A 19,040-nucleotide genomic window follows, 5' to 3' on the forward strand; every position below is an offset into this window, starting at 1 on the left:
TTGGAAGTGAGCTGGCGGAACCGGGTCTGGGAGGGAGTTGGGCGGCTGGGGGCAGCTCCCTGCCCGCAGTGTGGGTGAAGGATGGATCCTGTGCGGGGCCCTCGACCTGGACCTGCGCTGCTGCAGCTGCTGCACCTCCTGTGGCTGCTGCCCCACTCCCGGGCCACCCCTCCAGGTATGACAGCACCTCCCCTTGGCGCCAGTGCCCACCCAGAGCCCTGGAGGAGAGCCCGCGCTGTGTAAATGGTGGGAAGTACTGCCGGGTAGTGGACACTAGCAGAATCGGGACAGAGCTACTGTGGATGGATGGCAAGCTGTCAGGGGAACTTTGCACATTTCATGGAAGAGCTTCTTGAAGCAGAGATTATTATATCCATTTTCCAGATGAAGAAAGTGAGACTCGGAGTTTGAGTAACTCCTGTAAGTTCATACACTGGGGGGTGGTAGCGCTGGGATTCGAGCAAAGCAAATGTTATTTCCACGGCTCCACGCAGGAGCCACTGACTCGGGCATCAACTCACCTTGCAATTCTTGAAAAGTCTTCCTTGATTTCCCTCCCTGGAAAGGATGGGGCAGGGTGGAAGAATAATCTGGAAGCTCCCTCTTACTCGGAATGGCTATTATTCTCGGGATTGGGGATTGGGTAGGTTTCCTGCTGGCTGGCGGGATTTCTGCCAGAAGTTTCAAAGACGAGGGCTTATTTCTTGCAGCTCTGGAGTCACTTCCCTAGTCCTGTCGTTGCCAGGGCTGGACGGTGGAGCGAGGGGAAGCCGTTTTCGGGGGCCAGTGAGGTGGCTGCAAAGAAGCCTGGAGACTGTTTTTCAGTTCAGCACGTGTGGGGGGAGGAGGGAGCAGTGTCACCTACTGCCTGGGGAGGGCGTGGCCGTTCCTTCACGCTCCCTTCCAAGCCCGGCCCCCCCACATTCGCGAGGGTGGCCCAGGAATTAGACAAAGGTCTCCCAGGGCGCGTGCGGGTTTCAGCTGCCAGCAGCGACACTTCAGATGCAGACTTCAGACGGTTGGCCTTTTTATGGCAGAGGTAGTTTGGAGAGATCCCAGTGGTTTCTTTTCACCCCATGGGGCGGGAGAGCCCAGATAACAGACACTAGAGGGGCTCCCCCCTCCAGGGCTGCAGGCCTGACCCGCCCTGTCTCCCTCGCAGCAGCCGCAGGGTGGCGGGCCGGCCTGCAGAACCACACGTTCCAGCACACGGTGTACTGTCAGGACTGGAGCCCGGGCGTGGGGTTCTCCGAGGTCTACGACGAGGACCAGCTCTTCTCCTTCGACTTTTCCCAGAACACCCGCGTGCCTCGCCTGCCCGAGTTTGCTGACTGGGCACAGAAGTCTGGAGATGCCTCCACCATTTTCTTTGACAAAGCATTCTGCCAAGCCATGGTCCAGGAAGTAGGCCCGAAGCTGGAAGGGAAAATCCCGGTGTCTAGAGGTCAGGGTTTTGGGGGTGTGGGGTGGGAGCTGCATTCGGAACCTCATTAATCGATACACCAGCCCCCCACCTCTGGGGCTCCGGTTCTCCCCCGGTCCTTGGGTTTTCTCCCAGCCAAGGGCTCCGCCTGTCTCTGTGGGGGTCCGAAGACAGGGGCCTAGATTGGCGCGTCCCCAGGGTGAGTTAGACTTGAAGTCAGCAGGAGCAGGCCCTGGTCATGGTCAGCAAATCATGGCTCGCGGGCCACATGCGGCTCTTTGGCCCCTTGAGTGTGGCTCTTCCTAAGCCTTAGGAGTACCCTAATCTACACTAATAAAAGAGAAAAATGGTAATTGGCGTACAACGCTACCCTTTTCATTGGCTAATCAGGGCTATATGCAAATTAACTGCCAACTAAGATGGCAGTTAACTGCCAACAAAGATGGCGGTTAATTTGCATATGTAGGCACAATGCAGGGAGGCGAAAGGGAAAGCAGGAAGAAGCCCCCTGCCACTGACAGTGATCAGAAACCCAGGGGGGAGCTAAGAGCTGGGGGGCAGCTCTGGATTGGAGGGTGATGGGGGTCAACGCCTGAGGGCCCCCCAGCCATGATTGGAGAATCAGGCGCCTTTGCTGCCCTGGCCAGTGATAGCAGGAAGTAGGGGTGGAGCCAGCGATGGGAGCTGGGCACGGTCGAAGCTGGCAGTCCCGGGAGCTAGAGGTCCCTTGCCTGGGCCTAAAGCGGAGCCCACGATCGCGGGGCCGCTGCAGCTGCGGGTCCCCGCTGCCTGGGCCGGACACCTAGGCCAGAGGCGTTGGGCCTGGGCAGGGGCGGAGCCTGCAACCACGGGAGCTGGGGGTCCCCTGCCCAGGCCTAATTCTTCGGCCAGAGGCGTTAGGCCTGGGCAGGGGCAGGGTGGGAGATCGTGGGGAGCTGGGGGTCCCCTGCCCAGGCCTAATGCCCAGAAGCATCAGGCCTGGGTGGGGGGCGGAGCCAGGGATTGGGGGGATATGATGGTCCCCTTGCCCAGGCCTGAAGCCTGGGTCAGAGGCATCAGGCTTGGGCGGGGGGTGGAGCAAGCGATCAGAGGGAGATGGGGGTCCCCTGCCCAGGCATGATTCCTGGGCCAGAGGCCTCAGGCCTGGGCAGGGGTCAGAGCCAGTGATTGGGGGGAGATGGGGGTCCCCTGTCCAAGCCTGACACCTCTGGCGGAGGCGTCAGGCCTGGGCAAGGGGCCGATCCTGCGATTGGAGGGTGATGGGGGTCAACGCCTGAGGGCTCCCAGTATGTGAGAGGGGGCAGGCTGGGCTGAGGGACACTCCCCCCCACACACACCCAGTGCACGAATTTCTTGCACCAGGCCCCTAGTTAAGTTAATAACAATGTACCCACCTATATAGTTTAAGTTTAAAAATTTGGCTCTCAAAAGAAATTTCAATCATTGTTGACTAATGAGTTTGCCGACCACTGGGGATGTGGGCGCTGGGGATGTGCTCAGCAGGATAGACGGGGACCTGTCACTGTTCCCGTGAGAAGCAGCTGGAGATGAGAGGGCACGGAGGGGCCTGGACAGGAAGAGCTGCAGGAAGCCAGGGGGCGGCCGCAGTGGCTGGGGCCTGGCTCTGCCTCTGCCTCTAGGTCCAGCTCTACTTCTTGCCTAGAAGACCTCAGAGCCCAGCGCCCCCTACCTCCCCCCAAAGCCCGCTGCATGACCGTCTCTGCCCTCCCCTCTGTATGCCACGCCCCCTCCAAACACTGGCTCCCTAAAGAGTCCCTTCTGTCCCTCCACCTGTCCCTCCAGGGTTCCCCGTGGTCGAGGTGTTCACGCTGAAGCCCCTGGAGTTCGGCAAGCCCAACACGCTGGTCTGCTTTGTCAGCAACCTCTTCCCGCCCACGCTGACGGTGGCCTGGGAGCACCACCTGGGCCCCGTGGAGGGCGCCGGGCCCACTTTCGTCTCCGCCCTCGATGGACTCAGCTTCCAGGCCTTCTCTTACTTAAACTTCACCCCGGCACCCTCGGACCTTTTCTCCTGCATTGTCACTCATGAGATTGACGGCTACACAGCGATTGCCTACTGGGGTGAGACCCTCCTCCCTGGAGCCGGGCTCACGGGGGCAAAAGGGCACAGGCCCACGGGAGCCTCCTTCTCCACTTGGACCTTGTTTAGTCCAGTCTCACTCTTTCATGCCTCAGATTCTCCCTTGTCAGCCCAGACACCCACATCATTCCCAGGGTGGGGGCTCCCTGGCCAGGTCTCAGGGCCCGCCTGCTCCCCTTTGTCTCCAGTGCCCCACAACCCGCTGCCGTCCGATCTGCTGGAGAATGTGCTGTGCGGCGTGGCCTTCGGCCTGGGTGTGCTGGGCATCCTCGTTGGCTTGGTCCTCATCATCCACTTCCGGAAGCCTTGCTCAGGCGGTACATCGGGGGCCGGAGGGCTGGCGGCCCTGCCCGGGTTCTCCTGGGCCTGGGGAGGACTGAGAGGGGCCCTCGGGCCCTCGGGTGGCGGGGCTGTATCAGCTCCATGGGCATCGCCTGCTAGGGGTCCCGGTTACACACAGGGTGGGGGGTCGCAGGGATGGCTTTCAGGGGCTGAGGAGTGATGGGAGCTGCAGGAAGGGTGCGGAGATGAGGGGCAAGGAGAGATCAAGTGTTTGGGGAGGAGGGGGTCCCCCTGATGGCTTTCCCCGTCCTTCTCTCCTCAGACTGACTTCCTGATCCGAGTCTGATGCCAGCACCTGGGCCATCCCAGCAGGGGCTGCTCCCGTTCCTCACAGCCTGCCCAGCATCGCTCCTCCTCAGAGCAGAAGGCCCTGGGCCTCCCCTGGGCCTTCTATGCACATGTGTGTTCGTGTATCTGTGCACGTGCGTGTGCATGTGTGTTCATGTGTGTGCAGGTTTCTCAGCTGGGGCTGTGCTACCCCGGCCTGCATCCCAGGGAACCCAGTGGCCTTTCTATCGTGACCACAATCCTCCCCACTTCAAGGCAATAAATCTCATTACTTTTTGTTGGTGTGGCTCCTTTTTTAACTCATGGTGTTCGTTTCTGGATATCTTAACTTGAGTGAGTTGTCATGTCGAATTCAACGTGCCTTAACCTGAACCTTGGGGGGTGGGGGTGGGGGAATGGGAACCCCCTGGCTCCTAGCTGCCTCCATCCCGGTCCCAGCACCACGTGATGCTTTCATCCCCGCCAGCGCCAGCGCCTGCGACTGTGAGGAGTGAATGCAGAGCTGCTTCCTGGTCCCGGGCGCACACAGTGCTGGGGTTTTTGCTGTGGACATTTTTGCACTTCACTGCCTTGAGAAGTGTACGCTCCCTTCCACCTTCGCCATCGCCCGGAAACGGGTGCAGGAGGGGCAAAGTAAGCCTCAGATGTTACTCTTGTTTTTATTGATTTTTTTAAATCCTTACCTGAAGATATTTTTCCATTGATTTTTAGAAAGAGTGGAAGAGAGAGGGAAAGACAAAGAGAAACATCGATGTGAGAGAAATACATTGATTGGTTGCCTCTGGCATGCGCCCTGACCAGGGCCCAGGTCAGAGAGGAGCCTGCAACCAAGGCACGTGCCCTTGACCAGAATCAAACCCGGGACTCTTTGGTCCACAGGCCAATGCTCTATCCACTGAGCCAAACCGGCGATGGTGATTTTTTTTTTTTTTAGAGAGAGGAAGGGAATGGGAGAGAGAGATAGAAACATCAGTAATGAGAATTGATGAAGCTCCTGCACGCCCACTACTGGGGATCAACCCACAACCTGGGCATGTGCCCTGACTGGAAATCAGACCTCCTGGTGCATGGAGTCCCGGTTACACACAGGGTTGGGGGTCGGGGGGACCCCCCTCCTCCCCAACTGCGCCACTCCGGCCAGGCCAGACGCTGTTCTGACTCTGTCATGTCAGTTCTGTGAAAACAGTACAAGTACACTCCTGAAGTGATATCTGAGCAGCCTGGAAGGGCCCGGAATTCACGTGTCCTTCCAAACGGTCTGTTCTCCCAGCGGCTGGTCCAGGTAGAACTGAAAGTGCCGCCTGGGCCCACAGTGGGGCCCTAGGGCTGGGCACATGACTCCTGGGGCTAACCTACTTTGCATATGCTTTGCCTCTTGCTTTCTTTAGAAATGATGATAACAGTAGGATTGATGGGATTGATGTGAAGCTTAACTAAGTTACTATCTGTCAGATGCTTAGAACAGTGTTTGGCATGTAGAAAAGTTCCCCATTGAGAAAGTGGGGTATTACCTTAACACTTTATGTTCTGGCGAAAATTGTAACTGCCTGTGGTTAGAAAGGATTTCTTAAGATCACAAAAGCTCAAACCATAGGGTTTTAAAGGCCAAAATTAAATCTATTCAGGGGGGAATCTGTGTATAAATCTATTCAGGGAGGAATCTGTGTTAACTGATGAGCTGCAAATGGAAGAAGGCATTTGCAATATTTATACTGACATAAGATTACTATATTAAAAAATAAAAAGATTACTACATACAATATATTAGAAAACCATACAAATTCACAAGAAAATGCAGTTTTTATATTTCTTAAATTTATCTTTATTGTTGAAAGTATTACAGATGTCCCCTTTTCCCCTCATTGACCCCTTCTAGCCCAACCATACCCCCACCCAGGCCTTCACCACCCTATTGTCTGTGTCCATGGGTTATGTATGTGTGTGTATATATATATATTAGAGGCCCGGTGCATGAAATTCATGCGGGGGGGGGGGTGGTCCCTCAGCCCAGCCTGCACCCTCTCCTAAACCAGCAGTCGGATATCCCTCTCACAATTCGGGACCGCTGGCTCCTAACTGCCCCCTCCCCCCCGCCAGCCTGATCACCCCTAACCGCCTCTGCCTGCCAGCTTGGTTGCCCCTAACAACCCCCCCCCCCCCGCCAGTCTGGTTGCCTCAACTGCCCCCCTCTGCTGACCTGGTCACCTCTAACTCCCCCCCACGGTTGCCCCTTACAGTCCCCCCTACCAGCTTGGTTGCCCCCAACTGCCCCCCCCCCCGCCAGCCTGGTTGCCCCCAACTGCCCCCTGCCAACCTGGTTGCCCCACGCAGCCTGCTGTTTGGTTGTTACTGTTACTGTGATGGTGTCCTGAACAATTTGCATATACCTCTATTATTAGTATAGGTATGCATACAAGTTCTTCAGTTGATCTCTTCCTACTTACCCACCCTCCCCTCTCTTCCCTTTGAGATTCTGCAGTCTGTTTTGTGCTTCTATGTCTCTGGATCTATTCTATTCATCAGTTTATTTTGTTCATTAGATCCCACATATGACTGAGATCATGTGATACTTGTCTTTCTCTGACTGGATTATTTCACTTAGCATAATACTTTCCAGATCCATCCATGCTGTCCTGAAGGAAAAGAAATACTTATTTTTTACTGCTGTATAGTATTCTATGGTATAAACATACCATCTACTACTGATGGGCACTTGGGCTGTTTCCAGATCTTTGCTATTATAAATTGTGCTTCTATGAACATAGGGGTGCATACATTCTTTCTGATTAGTGTTTCGGGTTTCTTAAGATATAACCATAGAAGTGGGATCACTGGGTCAAATGGCAGTTCCGTATTTAGTTTTTTGAGGAAACTCCATACTGTTTCCCATAATGGCTACCCCAGTCTGCATTCCCACCAGCAGTGTACTAGGGTTCCCTTGTCTCCACATCCTCACCAGAATTTGTTATTTGTTGCTTTGTTAATGAAAGCCATTCTGACAGGTCAGAGGTGATACCTCATTGTCGTTTGAATTTTCATCTCAGTGAGAACATCTTAACAGGTTTTTTAAAAAAATTTTAATATATGAAATTTTAGGAATATAGAAGTTATAGAGAAATAGTCAAATATTCAAACTACTGCCCTAGCTGGTTTGGCTCAATGGATAGAGCGTCAGCCTGCCGACTGAAGGGTCCTGGGTTCGATTCCGGCCAGGGGCACATGCCTGGGTTGCGGCTCAGTCCCCAGTAGGGGGCGTGCGGGAGGCAGTCAATCAATGATTCTCTGTCGTCATTGATGTTTCTATCTCTCTCTCTCTCCCTTCCGTCCTCTCTAAAATCAATAAAATATATTTTAAAAAATATTCAAACTACCTTTATTCAGTTACCAACTCACAAATTTAAAGTCACATTTTCTAATGTAATATATGAATGTAGGCATATTGCTGTTTCCACTCTCACACTTCATAACACAATTTTATTCTAATTCTTCTAATGAGTTTATTAATTGAGATCATTTTAGGATGCTGTATCTTCTCCAAAGACCTGGAACCACGTGGCCTGAATTTGGAAAGAAAAACCCTAAGGACTTCTGTAGAAGGCAAATCCCTCTTTTCCTGACGAGTGGTTTTGGGTGAAAGCTTGGCCTTGCATTGGCCTGGCTGTGTATGATATTCCCCGGCACGATGACTAGTGTGATTGTGTGTGGAGGTCGTTATTGACCTAGAATTTTTCTACTGAGTGTAAGGATACAACTTCCTTTTCCTCCAAATGGTAAATTGATCTTATTAATACCCATGACCAACTATTCTATTTATCCCCAGGGATTCCCTTTATGGATGGATGTGTCTGGGGAGTATTCAGTTACTGTGTCAGCATTGGGTTGTTTTAATTACTGTAGCTTTTTAATATTCTCTTCTTTATGAAAATTGTCTAAGATACTCATGGTCTTTGTTTCCATGGACGTTTTGGAATCAAGTTGTCAGTGTCTCCCCAAATTCTGCTGTGATTCTGGTTGGGACATCATTTCGGTATGTCACTTGGATATGGGGGAAATTGATTTTTTCGTTATGTTAGGATGCCCCATTCAGGAAAATGATATGTCTCTTTACTTCTTCAGGTCTTCATTTATGTAATTTAATAAAGTTTTCCCCCTCATAAAGTTCTTCTACTTTTATGGTAATTTCTACATATATTATGGTTCTTATTAATATTATAAATGTTTGGCAATTTTCCATTATTTTAATTGATTATTAGAAGTATAGGATTTAGGCCCTAGCCGGTTTGGCTAGATAGAGCATTGGCCTGTGGACCAAAGGGTCCTGGGTTGGATTCTGGTTAAGGGCATGTACCTTGGTTGCAGGCTCCTCCCTGGCCCAGGCCCTGGTTGGGGATGTGCAGGAGGCAGCCAATTGATGTGTTTCTACACTCATCGATATTTCTCTCTGTCTTTCCCTCTCTCCTACTCTTCCTAAATATCAACGGAAAAATATCCTTGTGTGAGGATTAACAACAACAACAACAAATAACAAAGTCAACTTAAAAAGAAGTATAGGATTTAGAATAATAAATCCGGAGTTCAAGTTATGCTTCGTTACTTCGTATCTGGGTAAGTCTGGGCAGCACTGACTTCCCTCGCCTCCCTTCTCTCCTAGTTAAGAGGAGGTTACGCTGGGCAAGAGCTGTGTGGCCAATTGGGCAGGCTACCCTCTGGTAGTGCAAGCGATTTGGCTGCAGGATGGAAGGATGACCGACTAGTTACAGCAGCTGTAACCCAGAGGTCAGGATCTAGAGCTCGAATCCCGGTGGGGGGGCGGGAGGTGGGAGGGGCGGGCGAGGTTGGGGAGCAGCGCAGCCCTGCAGGTGCAGGTGTGTGTGGTTTTGAGAAGACATTGAGGGAAGTCACAAGTGTGGTCTCAGGCGATCGCTTTTGGATTACAGAGAAGTGGTGGGTGGAGCAGCTCTTGAGTATGAAGTGGAGGCTGAGTCAAAAGCACCTGCGCGGAAGAGGAACCTGAGACCCGCGGGCGCGGCGCGGCGCTAGGACGGTCTCAGAAGAGATGTCATGACGGCCATCCTCGCAGGAAAAGCGCGCCACCACCTCGTGACTGCCTCCGGGTCCAGTGCCTCATTGCCGTTCATTTCTGTGGGAGCCGCGGGCTCCTGGCACACCCGGGCAGCACGGTGACTGGGCCGGGCTGGCGGAGCTCCCTGCCCCACCGAGTCCCTCCGGGCCGGATGGCGAGGACGCCCTGCCGCCCGGCCACGGTGACTCCCCTTCCCCTTTTCAGTCCACTGGCCTGCTAACTCGCGTTAACATAAATGCTTCTCACAGGTGTTTATTCTCCCTCCCCACGGACTCTAAGCCAGTGGTTCTCCACCTTGGCTGCACATTAGAATCACCTGGGAATCTTTAAAATCCTGATTTCTGGGCCTCATCCTCCGGAAATTCTGTTTCTTAGTTATGGGGTGAGGCCACAACATTAGTAACAAAGAAACAGAATTTCCAGAGGATGAGGCCCAGAAATCAGGATTTTAAGGATTCCCAGGTGATTCTAATGTGCAGCCAAGGTGGAGAACCACTGCTGGAGTGAAGGAGGAATGATGGGGCCGCACCGCCCCGCTCTGGCGGAGTCCTGCAGTGCTTGGCTCGTCCACTTCTGGCACGTGGGCAAGGGGGGCTCACGCCGGGGCCCTTGCTCGGTGCGGTGACATTGGGGCCGCTGTGGGAGGCCGGCTGGGGCCCCACCTCTTCAGTCCTAGCGCTGCACACAGTTATCGAGTCCCCAGCAGCGCGGGGCACTGAGATAGTCCCTGGGGTTGACTGGCGGTGGGGCAGGGCTTCGTCTGTAAAAACGCGGGGTTCAGAGGAAGACACTGCTTCGCTGAGCGTAGGTCTGGGTTTTTCCGTCCTTCTTCATTCTAAAAATCGCCCGCAGTCTTCCCTTTAATGGAGAAGTGAAAGCCACGTCTCCTGCCGCTGCCTCACGGGTCTCACATCTCAGCTGCCAGAGAGACCTGGGCGCGGGCGGGCCCTCACTCAGTCTCTGCGCGCGGGCCCCGCGGGTGCGGGTGCGGGTGCGGGCGCGGGCGCGGGCGCTGGACGACACGGAGCAGTCCTGGGTGGGGCCCGGCTCTGTCAACAGGAGCCCTGGGCCTAGTTCCTGCGAGGTTGGGCTCCTCCTACCCAGCGGGAGGGAGGGTGCGAGGAGGAAGTGTGTGTGTGCAGAACGCACCCAGTTTGGAACCGTTGAAAGAGAAAGTGGAAGAGACTTTAATGAGTTCTAGGAGCAGAGGGAATTCTGAGAACTGGAAAGACGGGGCTTGGCTGGATGGGGCGCTCCCCTTTCTCCTTTCCTCAGCCGAGGCCACCACTAGCCATGAGGGTCGTCTCAGTCCCAGGGGGCAGTGTGTGTGTGTGTGTGTGGGGGGGGGGGCACGGTCCCGCCTCCACACTTGGGTGTGTATCTTTGGACCTCTTTCCAAAACTGTAAAATGAGGACAATTAACAGGTCTTTGAGGTTAAATGAGACAGCATGTATAGTATCTGTCACCACATAGAAGCTCAACAAATGTTGGACTCTCCGCCCAGTCTCTGCCGCTCCAACACACTGGATAGTTCATTAGATGAGGTAGTATCTAGATCAGTCTTATTGCCCGGGCGCGGGGAAACTCGGGCACACCTTCAGTTAAGCTCAGTTATAGGAAGCAAGTCTTTTCTTTCTGATATTCCTTCATGGGGGTATTACTTTTGGTGCATGCTTTTTCCCCCTCTCATTTTTCTTCATAAAGATTAGAAATTTCTTGGGGTGGAGGACAGACAAGTGCGGTGACAGGCTCGCCCCCCCCCCCCTTTCTCTTTTGTTTGGCTCACTATTAAATCAAATCCAAGAGCTTTCAGAGACCACGGTGAGAACAGGCAGCTCTGGAGCCTGTTGGGGAGCTGAGAGAGACCAAGTTAAGGCTGTAAATTTGTGATGGAAAAAGCCACCAACGCTATAATTCATAAAGGGACAGGAGAATGAATTGCCATTTCAAGTCTGCCTTTTCACCCTCGCTGGTTTGGCTCAGTGGATAGAGCATCAGCCTGTGGACTGGAAGGGTCCCAGGTTCAATTCTGGTCAGGGGCACATGCCCAGGTTGCGGTCCCCAGTGGGGGGCGTGGGGGAGGCAGCTGATCAATTATTCTCATCATTGACGTTTCTATCTCTCCCTTTCCCTTCCTCTCTGAAATAAATAAAATATATTTAAAAAATAAATAAAATCTGTCTTTTCCAGGGTAATGGAAAGATATTCTATGTTCATGGATGGGAAGAATCAACATAGTTAAAATGGATATATATTACCCAAAGCAAGATACAGATTTAATGCAATCCCCATCAAAATACCAATGTCCTTCTTTAAACAAACAGAATGAGAAATCACCAGATTTGTGTGGAACCACAAAAGATTCTGAATAGCTAAAGCAAATGTGAAAAACAGGAACAAAGCTGGAGGTGTCACACTGCCTGACTTCAGATTTTACTACAGAGCTACAATAATAAAACAGTACGGTACTGGCAGAAAAACACACACACAGACCAATGGAACAGAATTGAGAGCCCAGATATAAAACCACATGTATATGGGCAAGTAATTTTTGACAAAGGAGCAAAAAACACACAATGGAGAAAGCCTCTTCAATAGATGGTGCCGTGAAAATTCGGAAGCCACATGCAATGGAATGAATTACAGTTTGTCTCCAGGTACAAAATCTAATTCAAAATGGATCAAAGACCTAAATATAAGACCTGAAACAGGAAATTACATAGAAGAAAACATAGGTACTAAATGTATGGACCTTGGCCTTAGAGAACATTTTATGAATTTGACCCAAGAGGCAAGGGAAGTAAAGGCAAAAATAGATGAATGGGACTAAATCAAACTAAAAGCTTCTGCACAGCAAAAGAAACTGACAACAAAACAAAAAGGCAGCCAACTGAATGGCAGGTGATATTTGCAAACAACAGCTCCGACAAGGGGGTAATATCCAAAGTATATAAATAAGTCATACAATTCACCACCAAACAAACAACCCAATTACAAAGTGGTCAGAGGACCCGAACAGACACTTCTCCCAAAGCATACAAATGGCCAATAGATACATGAAGACATCCTCAACTTCACTGGCTATTAGGGAGATGCAAATAAAAAGTACCATGAGACCTTACCTCACACCTGTTAGAATGGCTGTCATCCACAAGACTAGTAATGATAAGTGTTGGAGAGGTTGTGGAGAAAAAGGAACCCTCATTCACTGTTGTTGGGAATGTAGACTGGTACAGCCACTATGGAAAACAGTCTGGCAATTCCTCCAAAAATTAAGAATAGAGTTACCATATGTATGACCCAGCAATCCCTCTTCTGGGTATCTACTTGAAAAACTTGAAAACATTTATTTCCAAGGACATATGCACCCCTATGTTCATTAGAGCATTATCCACGGTGGCCAAGATATGGAGACTTAACAAAGTGTCCTTCTATAGAGGATTGGATAAAGAAAAGGTGGTACATCTATACCATGGAATACTAATCAGCCATAAGAAAAGATGAAATAGTGTCATTTGCAATAACATAGATGGACCATGAGAATATTATGGAAAGTGAAATAAGTCAGTCAATAAAAGCTAAGAACCATATGACTTTACTCATATGTGAGATATAAAACTGAAACTCACAGACAGCAAACAGTATAGTGGTTACTGAGGGGTAGTAAAAGTAAAGGGGCCAAATATAGTGATGGAGAATGATTTGATTTTGGGTGGTGGGCACACAGTGCAATGTCTATATCGATCTTTATCAGAAACATGTACACTTGAAACCTATATGATCCTATTGGCCAATGTCACCCCAATACATTTAAAAATAAAAAAATAAATTCCAGCGGAAGAAAAGTAGGGGGGATTTATCTTATTTTTCTCATGGCTTCATAATGCAGGGACCTGCCCCAGTTCAGATGGGACCAGCGGGGGAAGCACACAGGGGAGTTTTGAGTTTGGGGCAAACAGATGAGCTTTGGGCACTGGCCCGTCACCAGCACTTATCGAGGGGTTTAAGTGGAGTTGGACTGCTGGCTGCCCTGAGGCAGCTCACAGCGTAGGCGGATAGGGTTTCCTGCTCAGGAAGCAGAAAGGCGGACATGAAACCCCACTGGCTGGACAGAGGAAGACTGGAGGCCCAGGGGGGTTTTCAGGCCATGTCCCTGGCCCGTGTGCACGGTGCAGCCGCCTTCCATATTCTGCTGTCTTGCTTTGAGGCCGGAGGGAACCCTGAGCTCTCCCGTGCCTCCTTCCTTCTCCGCATTCCTGCCTCTGTCACCTCCCCCAGAAGGTCCCTTCCGTGTCCTCAGTCTGCTGGGTGACAGGGCAGAACAAGGGTTATGGAATATCTTCCCAACTTACCTCCCTTTAAGGAACAAAATATGTTATCTAGTCGGTTTTTGGGAAGACATTGAGAGGAAAGAGCTTAGCCAGCGAGCAGGACTGGTGCAGGCGTCCTGGTCCTGGGAATACTGGGAGTATTCCCTCCACTGACCCAGGGAAATCCACATACAGACTGGTTTTTTCATTCCACAGTAGGAGCTAAGAGACCAGGAGTTGTTTAGGGCCCAGGGCAAGATGAGATTTACCTAGCAACCGATGACGCTACACTGAGGCACTCACCGATTTGTCTCTATGTTTGTCCCTGGCTTCCTAGCCAATCTGACAACCCTCAGTTTGGGACGCGACTTGGGTGAGCTGGTAGGAACAAGTTAGTATCTATCACTTGTTTATTGGGGACCGAGGGGCCTATTCTGCTCAGGGTCTGGAGATTAACACCCAGGCTGGGGTTTCTGGGGCAGGTGAGGACTCAAGGCCCCTGGAAGAGCTGGTCCGGGGGACCGAATGCCCCGTCTCCCCAGGCAGATCATGAGCGCTCTCCTGCGGCTGCTGCTGGGCCTCAGCCTGGGCTGCACCGGAGCAGGTAAGGGCATGCCTTCCTGGGACCCGCCTTCCTCTGCTCCTGTTCTGGGCAGGGCTCAGTCTTGTTATTGGATTTGAACGCACGGACTGGTTTGTCTCCCTGCTACACACTCCGATGGCACTTGCACTGTACCTTTGAAGGGGTGTTAATAGTAATGAGGCTGTGGAATCATTTGTGTGACAAGGACCTCGGGCTGCGATGGAGGCAAGGGCTGCATCCCGGCTCCTCCCTCAGTGCCAGGCACACCGCCAGCGCTTCCGGAATGTGCACGGAGTGAATATTTGTAACACATCCAGCACGGAGCAAGGCCGACTCTTTCTCTTCTCACTCAGTAATGTGCCTCATTGAAGGTCTTGGCCTGGGCGAATCGTCATTTTTTAAACATGCAGATAATTTTGGGCCACTCCTGTCCCCATACTTGGTCTCACATAAGGAGGAAACAGGTTCTAAAAACACCTCTGCTGCTACCATCTAATCCCTTAATTGGGGCTCCTGGGGACTCCAGTTCATGAGCTTGGTCAGTAGATGCTGCCCAAGGTGGGACGCTCGTGTCCGGTCTCTGGGTGTCACTGACCCTGCTTCTGCCCCGCCCTCTCCTCTGGCTCCTGCAGGCGGCTTTGTGGCCCACGTGGTAAGCACCTGTCTGCTGGATGATGACGGGATTCCACAGGATTTCACTTACTGTATCTCCTTCAACAAAGATTTGCTGACCTGCTGGGATCCAGAGGAGAGAGCAATGGTCCCTCTTGAGTTTGGGATGCTGAATGGCTTGGCCGCTTACCTCGCAAATTACCTCAACAGCCAGGAAGTCCTGCTCCAGCGCTTGTCTGCAGGGCCCCAGGACTGTGCCACACGCACACAGCCCTTTTGGGAATCCCTGACCCAAAGGACACGTAAGGAGAGAGGGGCTCGCGGCCGGGGGGGGGGGGGGGGGCGGGGGGGGGGGTGGGGCGTTTAGAAAGCACAGCTGAGAGAGGGGGGCCAGGGAGGATCCCTGCAGGCAAGGGGTTTGAGATTTGGGCAGAAAGTGTGTGGACCTGGATGTAGAAAGAGGGAGGTTGGCCCTAAAGCGGACATAGGTGGTTGGCAGGGGTGGAGCAGGAACAAAGGAGGGGAAGTGATGCCTGAGGCCGCTTGGAGCTCTGGAGAGGACAGTCCGCTGCTTTCCTCCTAGGCCGGCATCTCCGGGGCAGGTCCCAGCTCCACCGGGCGTGGCAGAATAGCCAGGATGGCTTCCCCAGGTGCACGCCTTTCGGTCCCAGGACCTGAGCTTCCAGGCCTGGGGTGGACCGGGCATGGGAGCTGAGGGAAGCGTCCGACCCTGCATGCTCTCTGCACTGAGAATGACTCAGAGCGGTCAAGGGAGACTTGGTCTCCACGGGGCAGAGTATTGTGCCCTGGGGTGTGGCTTCTGACCCGCCTTCCTCGGGATTGCCTGGGGGAGGTGCTCCTGAAAAGTGCGAGCCCTCGGACCCATGGAGTGAAAATCCCTGGGGATTCAGGTGAGGGAATCTGCATGTTACCACAACTTCTGGGATCTTGTTTGAAAAGCACCAAGATGGAGGCAAGCAGGAGGGTGGCCCAGGAGAGTAAGCTGGTGAAGAAATGTGTACATTCACAGTCGCATTCATTTAAACTACATTTATCCACGTTTAAGAGAGTCCTGAGTTGGGCTTGTTTCCTTAAATTATCTGAGGAAAAAGGGCTTTATTTAGCAAATTTATTTGTTGAATGAGGTTTGAGGACAAGTCTTTTTCTACCTTTGCATAAACCCTAATTTATAACTCGGGACCACCGTCAGCTTATGTTTCTGAGATAAATACAGGGCCGCCCGGAACAGCTTGCAGTTCGGACCTGGCTGTGCTTATTGTGGTCAAACATAATTTTGGAGGAGAAAAACCAGGAGGAGCAGTGAAGGAATGGGGGAAAATAAAGAGTGAAGCAGGAGTAAATCCTAATTCCTTATTTCAAAAGGATGTGGGGGCCCAGGTGGGCGTGCGGAGGGTGATTTGGCAAATCCATGAAGAATTAAAAAAAAAACAACAAAAACAAACAAACATAAAAAAAAAGAATTTAAAAAGGAAGGAAACCAGGTTGGAGAGAAGGCTCTCCCTCCTTCATGACCACTGTTTCCCCTCTGCAGGGCCACCATCTGTGCAAGTAGCCAAAGCCACTCCCGTTAACACGCGGGAGCCCGTGATGCTGGCCTGCTATGTGTGGGGCTTCTACCCGGCCGATGTGACCATCACGTGGAGGAAGAACGGGCAGCTTGTCCCCCCTCATGGCAGTGCCCATAAGGTTATCCAGTCCAATGGAGACTGGACCTACCAGACCCTCTCCCATTTAGCCACAACACCCTCTTTCGGGGACACCTACACCTGTGTGGTGGAGCACTTTGGGGCTCTTGAGCCCATCCTTCAGGACTGGAGTAAGTGCATGGTGGGGATGGTGGGGATGGTGGGGATGGTGGGGATGGGGGTTAAAGCAGACAACTATTGCAAGTGGTGGTTGAAAGTGAACACCAATATTTCAGCAGAGGGAGTGAGATGTGGGGAAGTCCACGGTGCATGGGAGAGGGAGATGCCGAGAATGAGAGGAACTATGGAGGGCTTATGACTGGAGATGGGGGGAAGGGGCAATGGGATACAGGAACGGGATAGAATCAGTTGTTGTTGCCGTCGTTGTGGTGGTGTGGTTGATGTCATGTGCTTGTCTGAGGTGGGAGGGGAGCAGGGCTGTCCTGAAAAGAGGATGTAGATTTCAGAACCAAAAATTGTGATGCAATATTCTAGGGTCCTCAGATGTTCTGTTGTCGGGTCAGGAATGGGAATTGGAGAAATAAAGAAGGTTGCAGAAGAAAGGGGACCCTCTCCTGGCCCGGGGCAGTGCTGGATTTGGGCTGCTCTATCAGGGAGGAAAAGCCGTGGCTGGTGGATGCTTGGGGGGCTAACGAACAAGAAGCCAGTCATGATTGCTCAAACCCCAGGACTGGAGGTAGTTGAAGGAACTGAGAAGTCGCACACAGATCTGGGGATCCTTGGGAAAGAGAAGAGGAAGAAATGAAGAAGAGGAAGTGTGTGCAAAGGGCCGGGGAACAGGATGCCACACTGGCTGCTGGGAGCAGGCCTCGCCCTGTGGGAAGTGCGCGTCTTATTGGGCAGCTGCGAAGGGCATGGGGAGCAGAGAGTGGAACCCACAGGCTCACCTGAGCTCTCCTGGGAGAGTCTCCTGCACAGCCTGCCCAAGAAGTTCCCTTTGGTGGTGGAATGTTCATTTAGCCTGAGAAAGGAATCCAGGTGGGACAGGGTTTAGAGTAGCATCAGCTCTAGGCTGTGAATGGGCTGGAGACAGGTTCTGGAAGAACACACGGGAATCGGATGTGGACAGGAGGAGACACGTAACTCGGGGAATACAACCACTGGAAGTTAGGAAAGGTGGAAAGACATGTTAGTAGGAAAAACTCAGATAGAGCAAGTAAGGGAGCAGACATTGTCACCATGGGTCATTGGAAAGGGGAATGAGGAACCCTTTATTCTTTGGTGAGGGTGCCTCTGGGGTGAAGGAAGAGAGGCCCCACCATACTTGACAGGAACTAGAAGCCAGGGCGCTAACTTTAGGGGTCCCCTAAGATTATTCTAGGAATATTCACAGAATGGGAGTTTTGAGGAGGGAGGTGGAGTGAGCTAGAACTTTGGGGTTGGGAAAAAGCCCCTGGGAACCCGCTAGGTGGAGGTTGAAATAAATGAAGTTGCTCTGGGGATGAGCAACAGGGATTGGTTCTAGTAGGTTTCTGTTTTTGCAGCCCCTGGACTGTCCCCGGAGCAGACAGTGAAGGTTTCTGTGTCTGTAGCGGCTCTGGGCCTGGGCCTCATCATCTTCTCCCTGGGTTTGCTCAGCTGGCGGAGAGCCGGCTCCTCTGGTGAGTGGCCTTCCTGAACTCCCAGGCTCCGCTGACTCCTGTCAGTGATTGGTTCTCTCATTGCTACTTCATTTGCTGTGAATAATGCCAGAGACTTTTATCCACAAAGACTTCCCTCTAATCAACTATTTTCCTCTCCTAGGCTATACTGTCCTCGCTGGGTCCACTTATCCAGGAGGTAACATCTGTGTTGTCTGTTTGCCTACGGGCCCTTTGGGAGGGGTGACGTTTGAAGGATCAGCATTGGGTTCAGCTAGTGGTGCTTTTTGGAGGGGTGAGCTTCCACCGGGATCAGGCCAAGAGCATGAGTTAGCCACCACTCTTGGGATTAGGAGCTGCTTCCTGTGTGTGCCTACCTTCCTCTTCTGCCCAACGGAGTGTCTACAGGGAGGAGGCTGCGGATGGCTCTGGGGTTTTCAGTATCACTGTATTAAGGCATGATGGTTACAGAGACAAATGTTGTGGTCAGGTTGGTTTGAAGCCTTGTTATCTCCTTTTTATTTCTTCTGCAGGTCGGCACATTTCCTAGAGGCAGGATTCTGCAGCGTCCACTCCACAAGAGAAAGATTCAGACTCTCAGTGGTGTCTGCGCTCCTCCAACATCCTCAGACCCTCTGGTTTCTCTGGGATTCTCCATCCGTTTCTTTGAGTTTCCCAGTCTCCTCCGTATGTAAACCTTAGCAACTGGAGGAGCTCATTTCTGGGGATATTCTGTAACCAAGTTACTGTCCAAGGCTGTGTTTCTGGGGTGAATATAATCCGGGGAAGGAGGCCAAACTTGCTCCTCGGCCCCACTGTGACACGCGGACAGTGAGTCGCTGGTGACATCGCCGAGGAATAAACTCTGGTGGAAGCACAGCTTTTCCTGCCTTTTCCTGCGGCGCTGGGGAGGGGCCATGGGCAGAGCTGGGGGCTGGGGTTGGTGCTCTCCTACTTGAGTGGAGGAGTTCTCCTCCCATTTCTCCATCT

General features: G+C 52.1%; 2 protein-coding genes across 2 annotated transcripts; both read left to right on the top strand.

Moving 5' to 3' along the window:
- Window positions 1-4,430, top strand: LOC132237489 (HLA class II histocompatibility antigen, DM alpha chain). The gene is made up of 5 exons (XM_059702037.1): window positions 1-175; window positions 1,163-1,444; window positions 3,227-3,505; window positions 3,713-3,841; window positions 4,129-4,430. Exons 1-5 carry the CDS (start codon window positions 82-84, stop codon window positions 4,131-4,133), a joined length of 789 nt encoding a protein of 262 aa, XP_059558020.1. The 5' UTR covers window positions 1-81; the 3' UTR covers window positions 4,134-4,430.
- Window positions 4,431-13,890: 9,460 nt separating this feature from the next.
- Window positions 13,891-18,918, top strand: LOC132237490 (HLA class II histocompatibility antigen, DM beta chain). Its single transcript, XM_059702038.1, has 6 exons — window positions 13,891-14,152; window positions 14,764-15,045; window positions 16,296-16,580; window positions 17,955-18,071; window positions 18,214-18,249; window positions 18,584-18,918. The coding sequence occupies exons 1-6, from the start codon at window positions 14,074-14,076 to the stop codon at window positions 18,598-18,600; spliced, it is 816 nt and encodes a 271-aa protein (XP_059558021.1). The 5' UTR covers window positions 13,891-14,073; the 3' UTR covers window positions 18,601-18,918.
- The last annotated feature ends 122 nt before the right edge of the window (window positions 18,919-19,040 follow it).

The sequence above is a fragment of the Myotis daubentonii genome, chromosome 6, assembly GCF_963259705.1.
Source record: "Myotis daubentonii chromosome 6, mMyoDau2.1, whole genome shotgun sequence".
Lineage (NCBI taxonomy): Eukaryota > Metazoa > Chordata > Mammalia > Chiroptera > Vespertilionidae > Myotis > Myotis daubentonii.